General features: G+C 43.4%; 1 protein-coding gene across 2 annotated transcripts in view; it reads right to left on the bottom strand.

Annotated features, from left to right (window-relative positions):
* The window catches only part of LOC117438927 (mothers against decapentaplegic homolog 2), an 88,846-nt gene that overhangs the window by 12,035 nt on the left and 66,279 nt on the right, over positions 1-10,532 (bottom strand). For both annotated transcript variants that reach the window (XM_034074283.1, XM_034074282.1), the window contains 4 exons: positions 8,270-8,404; positions 3,237-3,311; positions 1,942-1,995; positions 38-250 (listed from right to left, as the gene is read on the bottom strand). In XM_034074283.1, coding sequence (XP_033930174.1) covers positions 38-250; positions 1,942-1,995; positions 3,237-3,311; positions 8,270-8,404 — 477 coding nt within the window. The remainder of the gene's footprint in view (positions 1-37; positions 251-1,941; positions 1,996-3,236; positions 3,312-8,269; positions 8,405-10,532) is intronic.

The following is a 10,532-nucleotide window of genomic DNA, read 5'->3' on the forward strand; positions in this document are numbered from 1 at the left end:
AATTAAAATTAAACAGATAAAGATCAGAAATTTTTACCTATATGTCGCCTTGTCATTTCCACTGTAGCATTTCTGTTTACATTGGAAAGCAGACCTAGACAAAATCGTTCTGAATTTGATGGATCTGTAAAGCCATCTACAGTCAGGGAAGGCTGCGATGCATGAAAGGTTTCTCCCACTCTTTGATTCAATTCATAATATGCTATTGAACACCAGAACGCAGGCTCTGAGTAAGTAACTGGTTGCAAGTCTAAAAAAAAAAAACAATTAATTAAAAAACAAGCTTAACAGAATTTGAGGCTGAAAAGAAATTTCTCTGCCCTGAGGAGAAGGACTTGGGGGCATTGGTTGGCAAGAAGCTTGACATGAGCCGGCAGTGTGTGCCTGCATCCCAAAAAGCCAACTGTATGCTGGGCTGCATCAAAAGGAGAATGGCCAGCAGGTTGAGGGAGGTGATTCCGCCCCTCTACTCTGCTCTTGTGAGACACAGCACACAGCCCACCCCCCCCCCACCCCGAGTACTGTGTTCAGCTCTGGGGCCCCCAACACAAGAAGGATGTGGACCTGTTGGAGTGAGTCCAGAGGAGGCCAAGAAGATGCTCTGAGGCCTTGAGCACCTTTCCTATGAAGACAGACTGAGAAAGCTGGGGTTGTTCAGCCTGGAGAAGGCTCAAGGGAGACCTTAGAGCAGCCTTCAAGTACTTAAAGGGGCCGACAAGAAAACCGGAGAGGGACTTTTCACAAGGGCATGTACTGACAGGACAAGGGGTGTTGGCTTTAAACTGACAGAGGGTAGATTTAGAATAGACATTAGGAAGAAGTTCTTCACTATGAGGATGGTGAGACATTGGAACAGGTTGCCCCATCCTTGGAAGCGTTCAAGGCCAGGTTGGAACTAGATGATCTTTAACGTTCCTTTCCAACTCAAACCAGTCTATAATTCTATGCTATTAATCTCTTCCAGAAACAGTGGTAGTCTCCTCAAACTACTCAAATTATATTTTGCTTGCTGTCATTTTTACCTACCCCAAGCAGAAGGGAATTCAATAGTCCACACAAGGGAAGAAGAGGAAGAAGGGTGATCTAATTTGGCCACAGCTCATATAGTTCTGTACTTGCATTCTGCTTGGCAAAATTATTAAGCTAATGTTGCAGAGACTGCCAGACATTGAGACACTTCTCTTGCCTTTCTATAACTTGCAAACATTTTGGTAACATTAAAGAAGAAATTAAGCTATCAGACACTGAACCACACAAAGGAAAAAAATATTAATATGAAAATTATGCTCCCCTATATTACACTAGACCTTATACTGTCTCTATAGATAAAGGCAGTTCTAAGCTCTTTTTACCCTCCCCTACTAGAGCTCAGTACCTTCCCCAAGCAGGCATCTTCAGCTTTTCCTGAACTGCTTCCCATTTTCATCTACCCTAATTACTTACTCAGCATTCTGAACAGCATTTTCCTGTCACATCCTGTCACCAAACCCAAGGGAATCTGATCTTCCTGGGTCATTTACACAGACACCCAACAATGGCACCTGATCAAAGCAGGTGGGCAACTAATGTGGGAGCAACAATTGTGTTGAGGTTACAGGTGAAACAGTACACGAGAAGAGCAGCAAGCACACATACAAGGGAAACAGTCTGGACAGCACTATGGATAGTCTAACATCCTTTAAACTATTTCTTTTATAAATGCTACTCCTGCATACACAACCATATTATTTCTTCTCTTTGCTAGAAACTCAACAGTTACAGAAATAGATCATTTGCTAAGTTATTAACCCAACCTTATTATATTTATCATCAGGAAGCCAACCCAATAGTCTCCTGCCAATACAATGCTCATTTTCAAGTACATTATAATTTTAATGTAATTACATATATAAAGAAGAGTCATCACACACAGAGAAACAATTAAAAATATTTACAGCTTACCCAGGCTATGATTAACTGGGGAGAGATTATTAGGAGACAGCTCTGCTGGAGATCCTGTTGAAGCAATACAAATTGTTTCAGAGAAAATGATTTTTGTTATTCCAGATGGATAGGTATAACCATTATATATAGTTTTACATTAAAATTCTTTGGAATAAGAAACCTCAGATATCCTACAAAAAGTTTTCCAGCATGTCACATACTTATTATGAATTAAGATTACATTTAATTTTCCAGACTCCTGGGAACCTACCCCTCCACGTAAAGACTCGATTAACATCTTAGTGTTTTATTTGGCAGAGTTCACTTCATGCACTCTGTGAACATATATTTACTTATGCACTTCTCCAGTGAGAATGTAGTGACTTCTTCTCAAATTCAGTAGAAAAAAAAGCTAAGATAAAGTGGATAAAACAAGAAAGATACTGTCTCTTTATTCTCAAAGGAGAGGGTTTATCTCTACAAAAGAACAAGCTAGATTTCCTCATTTGAGGAAATTATTCTTTCCTGGAAGGAGGAAGGAAGAAACTCAAAACCATGAACTCTCCAACACAATTTGTGCATTAGTAGGCAAAATACAGAGAAGCTTTATGCAGAAGCATTCCTACAGCAAATGATGTCCAGACTTTTTAATTAAAGTACCTATTGTCATATAGTGGGAAAATATTGTAGCTCCTACAGAAACTAGCACAGTTGTTTCAAATTAACTGGAAAAGGCTGCTAACATTAGCTAATCAAACACAGCCTGTTCCAGTGCTTTGCCACCCCATCCTTGTTGACCCATCCTGCCATGTCATCATAAAAGGCTATCAGATTAGTCAAGCATGATTTCTCCTTGGTGAATCCATGCTGAATACTCCTGATCATGACCCTTTGTCATAAAAACCAAAACGGCTGTGACAGGCTCTCAAAATGCTGCATTTCTGTAACTTGTTTAAAGCCAACAGATATTTTGCTTCAATGAACTTATGTCCAGAAAGTAAAGTTAGGGGTACACTGAAACCAGTCTGCTATTAAAATCTGTTTTAAGCCTTTACAATGAAGACTTAGAGCTGTATGCTTTTGCTATGAAATAAATGAAGTGTACTTAATATGCCAAAAAATGTTTTAAAAGCATTCTCCTAGGAAAAAAATTATTTTGTTCACAAAAGATTGAAATGGATATTTTAAACAGAAAACACAAGGATGTACAGAGGGCTATTGCCATCATTGTTCAGGCTGAATTCATGCCACTATGCAGAGAGGACCACAACTAGCAATCTCAAGCCTTGAAAGTAATGAAAAACAAACGTTACCTGTATCCATGCTTTGGTTCAACTGTTGGTCACTTGTTTCTCCATCTTCACTGATATATCCTGGAGGTGGTGTTTCTGTCAATTAAACAACAAAAAAAAAAGTCCACCTATTGGTTCAATGACTGGGGAAATGTATAGGATTCAGCATTTGGTGATTTAATCCTCAGGTCTTCACAAGCTCCATATGATACCTGAATACTGAATTAGAATTTCATTTTGCTGTCCCTTTTTCCTTCCAGTTGGACTTCAAACACATTACTTGTCTTATTGTATATGTAATATGTATCATCTCTTCTATCAACTGCTCTTCTAACTGCTCTTCTAACATCTCTTCTCTCAACTGAGTCAACTGCTCAAATGTTTCATAATTAACAGACAATCCTAATTTATAGAATCATAGAACAGTTAGGGTTGGAAAGGACCTTAACATCATCTAGTTCCAACCCCCCTGCCATGGGCAGGGACACCTCACACTAAACCATATCACCCAAGGCTATGTCCAACCTGGCCTTGAACACTGCCAGGGATGGAGCATTCACTATCTCCCTGGGCAACCCATTCCAGCACCTCACCACTCTAACAGTAAAGAATTTCTTCCTTATATCCAATCTAAACCTCCCCTGTTTAAGTTTCAACCCGTTACCCCTTTTCCTACCACTACAGTCCCTAATGAAGAGTCCCTCCCCAGCATCCCTGTAGGCCCCCTTCAAATACTGGAAGGCTGCTATGAGGTCTCCACACAGCCTTCTCTTCTCCAGGCTGAACAGCCCCAACTTTCTCAGCCTGTCTTCATATGGGAGGTGCTCCAGTCCCCTGATCATCCTCGTGGCTCTCCTCTGGACTTGTTCCAACAGTTCCATGTCCTTTTTGTGTTGAGGACACCAGAACTGCACACAATACTACAAGTGAGTTCTCACGAGAGCAGAGTAGATGGGCAGGATCACCTCCTTTGACCTGCTGGTCACGCTTCTTTTGGTGCAGCTTTCTGGGGTGTAAGCGCACACTGATGGCTCATGTCCATTTTCTCCTCAAGCAATACCCCCAAGTCCTTCTCCGCAGGGCTGCTCTGAATCTCTTCTCTGCTCAACCTGTAGCTGTGCCTGGGATTGCTCCAACCCAAGTGTAGGACCTTGCACTTGGCATGCTTAAACTTCATGAGGTTGGCATCAGCCCACCTCACAAGCGTCTCATGGTTCCTCTGGATGGCATTTCTTCCCTCCAGCATATCAACAGAACCACACAGCTTGGTGTCATTGGCAAACTTGCTGAGGGTGCACTCAATCCCACTGTCCATGTCACCGACAAAGATGTTAAACAAGACCGGTCCCAACACCGATCTCTGAGAGACACCACTCGTTATTGGTCTCCAGCTGGACATTGAGCCGTTGCATGCGCCCATCCAGCCAGTTCTTTCTCCACAGGGTGCTCCACCTATCAAACTGATGTCCCTCCAATTTAGAGACAAGGATGTCATGTGGGACAGTGTCGAATGCTTTGCACAAGTCCAGGTAGATGACATCAACTGCTCCACCTCTGTCCATCATTTCCGTAGCCCCGTCATAGAAGGCCACCAAATTGGTCACGCAGGATTTCCCCTTAGTGAAGCCATGCTGGCTGTCACCAAGCACCTTGTTGTTTTTCATGTGCCCTAGCATGCCTTCCAGGAGAATCTTCTCCAAGATTTTGCCAGGCACAGAGGTGAGACTGACTGGTCTGTAATTCCCAGGGTGGCCAGTGGCTTATACCTCCTATATCCTCTCTCTTGGGCAATAGGGCACTTTCTGTTAGTAGGTGAGACATGGATTGGTACATGTGGGGAGCTGGATAGATCAGAGATCATCTCTCAGTTGTTTGTAATCCTGGGTTAGGAGTTTTGCCACAACTGAAATAATGGAAGGGGGTGAGATTGTCTTTGAACTCTCAGAGTCAAGTAAATTCATTGACTGTTGGTGGTGCTACCTCACTCCAGGTCATTGATGCCACTGAGTGGGCATATGATGATGGCATACTCCATGGAAGTTTCCACCACATGGGTTGTGTACATTCAACTTCATCTGGATCTATGGATGCCTTCCCAGTATCCGGCCTACAATAGATCATATCTGGAATGGCTGATTCCCTCAAGAGACTGGATGCCTTTCTCTATTGTGGTCCACTTGCCTGACTCATAACACTGTCCTTATAAGGAAACCTATATTTCAGAACTGCCAAAAGCCACCTACAGAAGGCTGAGAGGTCATTTCTCTTTTGCAATAGCTCTGTCAATTCCTCATTCTCTAGCAAGTCATCCCAACTGCTTGGCTTCCCTACCTTCTAGTTCGTGACCACTGGCCCCATTGTTCCAGCATCAGAGTAACCAGGTGACAATGTGCTCCTGTGGAGAACAGCTGAAATCTTTTTGCATGTTCTGCAGGTTGGTCGAGGTCTGGGATTGAGAAGTTACCTCTTCCTCTGATTCCTGTATTATTAATTCTTGTTCAGATGCCGCCCCTTGTAGTACGTGCATTGGGTCTTCACCTTTCTTCTCTTCAAGGGTTGCTCTTTGTGCCTCTCATTTAATTTTCCCCTTGCTTACAGGGGCAACAGATACTGGCATGGATTTGTCATTTGGTTTAGCTGTGGTGTCTTTCACTGTGATTGGAGCAGCTGCTGTGTCTGATACCAAGGTTGGAGTGGCCACAGCATCTGTTGTCAGGGTTGGTGTAGCTGTTGTGCTTGGGCACTGAGTACCTGTGTTGTCTGTTGCTTTGCCATCAAATCCAGAGACATCTTTTTCCCTTTGAAGGTACTAGATAGTGTTTAGAAGCACTCTGTAGCCATAGGCCAAGCCCCAGCACATTGCAGCAAGTTGTCCCTCTTTGGTATTGCCAGGATGACAGCACACCTCATTTAAGTGTTCTGCTAATTTTTCTGGATTTTGTCCTTTTTCAGGGGTGAAGTTCCAAAGCACTGGAGAGGCCCACTTGCCCAAGTGCTTGCCAGTACTGTCCCACACACCCTGCCACATATGACTGTCCAGCCTCAGGGAAAATCTCTTGGTAGTCCTTCTATATAGTTGTCTAACCCTAGATAAAACTCGAACCCAACTCTGCTTAACTTTTAAGATCAGATGAAATAGGGTATTCTCAGGGTGGTATGGCCGTGGGTAAAACACACACCGTACATGTAGGAACATGCCAATCCCCAGCACAAGCAGCATGCAGATCTCAATGATATTCAAAGGCCATCCAAAAACTTTAGAATTCTCAAATGCTGCTGTAAATAGCCCAGTGAGGGAGTGCAGGGTTTGAGGGAATGCCTCCTTCATAGACTGACCCACCACCAAGGAGGAACAAAAAAAAAAAAAGTGTGTAATTGCTAAAAAATTCCATTATATACCTCCCAAAGTATAGAGGTGATGACCACACTGGAAATGCAAGCCTGACTGGTTTAAGGATCAATGAGTCTATTGCATTAAAACTCATTAACATGAAGTACAGTGAAACAATAACCTTAGCCCAGGCCCCCCACCTGATAAACACTAAAACAACAAATACTGGCTGCACATAAGGTATGACATGCTGATACTCTGAGATCCAGCACAACAACTCTGAGAGCAAATAAATCAACATTTGGATGAGTGACTATTAAACCATAAGGAATGCTTATCACAAATACTATTAGACACATTCTGATCAGATCTGTCATTATCTCAACCCTTCGTGCCCCACCTTGGGCACCACAAAAAACTGTCGTGATTTAAGCCCAGACGGTAACTCAGAACCACGTAGCCACTCACTCACTCCCCCACTTCTTCCTCCCCCCACTCCTGGAGGAATGGGGAGGAGAATCAAAAGAATGTAACTCCCACAGGTTGAGATAAGAACAGTCCAGTAACTAAGGTATAATACAAAACCACTACTACTACCACCAGTAATAATAATAATAAGGGAAATAACAAGGGGAGAGAATACAATTGCTCATTACCTGCCGACTGATACCCAGCCTGACCTGAGCTGTGACCCCAGCCTTCCAGGTAACTGTCCCCAGTTTATATAGTGGGCATGATGTGCTGTGGTACGGAATACCCTTTGGCTAATTTGGGTCAGGTGTCCTATCTTTGCTTCCTCCCAGCTTCCCCTCCTCACTGGCAGAGCATGAGACTGAAATAGTCCTTGATTGGAGTAAGCATTACTTAGCAAAAACTAAAAAACATCGGTGTCTTATCAGCACTGTTCCCAGGCTGAAAGTCAAAAACACAGCACTGCACCACCTACTAAGAAGGAGAAAAAATTACTTCTACTGCTTTACCCAGGATACAGCATTAAACATTTATGTAAAAAAGCTGAAGTTCTCTCATTCCAGGCAACTTCCTGAAGAGACAGGAAACAGGAAGTTGGGGCAGGAAACAAAAGGTCACTGATTTTATGTTTCAGTGAGGGTACAGGCTTTTGGGTGCACTGTAGCAGATTAGTCTTGCTATTTGTTTTGAGGTGGGGAAGGGGCAAAGAGGGGGAGGAGGAATTCTTTAGGAGTTCAATACTGTTAGGTTGTTCTTTCATACCAGAAAGACAAAACTGTATGTACACAACAGTAGCAAATACAAAAAGCTGACTTTAATCAATTGTGAACTACAGATCAAAACACTTTTTAAGTCACAGTTTTGCAACTTAAAGTTTTCTCTACATACTACATGTGGCAAGACTGAGCAGAAGCTTACTACTCAATCTCCAATACACAGCATTTGGCAACCCCTATGTTTGCAAAACAGGCTTAAACTGTAAGGTCAAGGTCTACTTTGTACTCATTACCATTCTGAAACTTAAATAAGCTATTCAAACCAAGTAAGCTAATGCAAAACCACAGCAATATGGTTTCACACAGGATCATGTTCTGCAAACAACACTGTTCATATATTTCCATACATGAAAACAACTAGATTTAATTTATTGGTGCACCTTTCAATTATTTTGATCACTTAAAAGGAAATTACCATCTCTGATCCAGTGCCACAATGTTAAATACACTGTTTACAGTGGGAATTAAAAAAATACCTGGTATATAATTGCTCTGTGGTTCAATTCCAGCTGGAAAGTTAGTGTTTTCAGGAATGGAATGGGTGTAGTCATCCAGAGGTGGAAGTTCTGTTAGAATCTCAGTGTGCCGTGGCACTAGTACGGGAGGCAAGACTGGAAAAGCAAAATCAAAGCATTAGTGACTCCCTTAAAATACACAGTGAGCTAAAATGAAAAAAAGCAATCTAAACCTCCTAAGAATTTCTGCAGATGTTTTGAAATTTTCTGAATCTCAGTACCACTAATACTACAATTGTATTGCTAGTTAATGGAAGAAAGAGATTTATGAGGTGCCTCCTGAGTAAAACTATACCCACGTTAACAAAGGTAAGTCATCTTGTGTTGGGAGAGGGGGGCATCATTCCATCCCAACACACCCAGTCAGTTGCCAGCACCTATAATAAATACTCTGAGCAATGTAGTAATATTCTAGCCACTGCAGCCAATGAACCAGCTTCATTTGGAGCTCGGCTCAGATGCCCCTATACAACTGCATGGGGAACAACCAAGAGGAATAAGAGATGTGGGCACATCTACGGGGCTATGATATAATAGGCATCACCTATTATGGTGGGATGGCTCCTTTGACTGGAGTGTTGGAATGGAAGGTTACAGGCTTTTTAGAAAAGACAGCCCAGTAGAAGGGGAGGGGGAGTTGCCCTTTATGTTAGGGATAAGCTAGAGAGTATGGAACTCTGTCTGGCGACAGGTGATCAGTCAACAGAAAGTTTGTGGGTCAGGGTTAAGGGGAAATCAGTGATGGGACACATTACTGTGGGGATATGTTAAAGACCGCTTGATCAAGAGGAACCTTTAGATGAAGAACTCTACAGACAAATAAAAAAAGCCTAACGCTCACAGGCCTTTGTTCTCATGGGGGACTTCAACCACCCTGACATCTGTTGGGGCAACGGTACGGCCCAACACAAGCAATCCAGGAGGTTTCTCCATTGTGTGGAAAACAACTTCCTTCTGCAAGCAATAGAGGAGCCGACAAGGAGAGGTGCCGTGCTTGACCTCGTGCTCACCAACAGGGAAGGGCTGGTTGAAAATGTGAAGCTCCAGGGGAGTCTTGGATGCAGTGATCATGAGATGGTCGAATTCGAGGTCCTCAGGACAGTGAGAAGAGTGTGCAGTAAGCTCACTGCCCTGGACTTCAAGAGAACAGACTTTGGCCTCTTCAGGAAACTGCTTAGCAAGGTTCCATGGGATACCCCCTTGGGCAGGAGGCCCCAAGACTCTTGGTTAATATTCAAGGATCACCTGCTGCAAGCTCAGGAGTGTTGCATCCCAACTAGAAGGAAGTGCAGCAGGAGGGCCAGGAGACCTCCTTGGATGGATAAGGAGCTCCTGAGAAAAATTCACAGAAAAAAGAGGCTTATAAAAGGTGGAAGCAAGGACAGATGGCCTGGGATGAATATAGGGATGTTGTCTGGGAAGTTAGGGACCGGGTTAGGAAAGCTAAGGCCCACTTAGAAATAAACTTAGGTAGGGATGTTAAGGATAACAGGAAGGGATTTTATAGGTATGAAGTGGCTAAAAAAGAGACTAGGGAAAACGTAGGCCCCTTCCGAAAGCTTTCAGGAGAACTGGCTACACAGGATTTGGAGAAGGCTGAGGTTCTGAATGGCTTCTTTGCCTCGGTCTTCACTGGCAAAGGCTTAGACCGCACCACCCAAGTCTTGGAAGGCAGACACAGGGACTGTGAAAACCTAGACCTTGGGCCCACTGTACATGAGGATCTGGTTCGAGACCATCTTAAGAACCTGAACATACACAAGTCCACGGGACCTGATGAAATCCATCCGCGGGTCCTGAAGGAGCTGGCAAATGAAGTTGCAAAGCCATTGGCCATCATATTTGAAAAACCATGGCAGTCAGGTGAAGATCCCAACGACTGGAATAAGGGAAATATAACCCCCAATTTCAAGAAGGGGAAAATGGATGACCCGGAGAATTACAGACCAGTCAGTCTCACCTCTGTGCCTGGCAAAATCTTGGAGAAGATTCTCCTGGAAGGCATGCTAGGGCACATGAAAAACAACAAGGTGCTTGGTGACAGCCAGCATGGCTTCACTAAGGGGAAATCCTGCGTGACCAATTTGGTGGCCTTCTATGACGGGGCTACGGAAATGATGGACAGAGGTGGAGCAGTTGATGTCATCTACCTGGACTTGTGCAAAGCATTCGACACTGTCCCACATGACATCCTTGTCTCTAAATTGGAGGGACATCAGTTTGA

The sequence above is a fragment of the Melopsittacus undulatus genome, unplaced genomic scaffold (assembly GCF_012275295.1).
Source record: "Melopsittacus undulatus isolate bMelUnd1 unplaced genomic scaffold, bMelUnd1.mat.Z mat_scaffold_77_arrow_ctg1, whole genome shotgun sequence".
NCBI classification, from domain to species: Eukaryota; Metazoa; Chordata; class Aves; order Psittaciformes; family Psittaculidae; genus Melopsittacus; species Melopsittacus undulatus.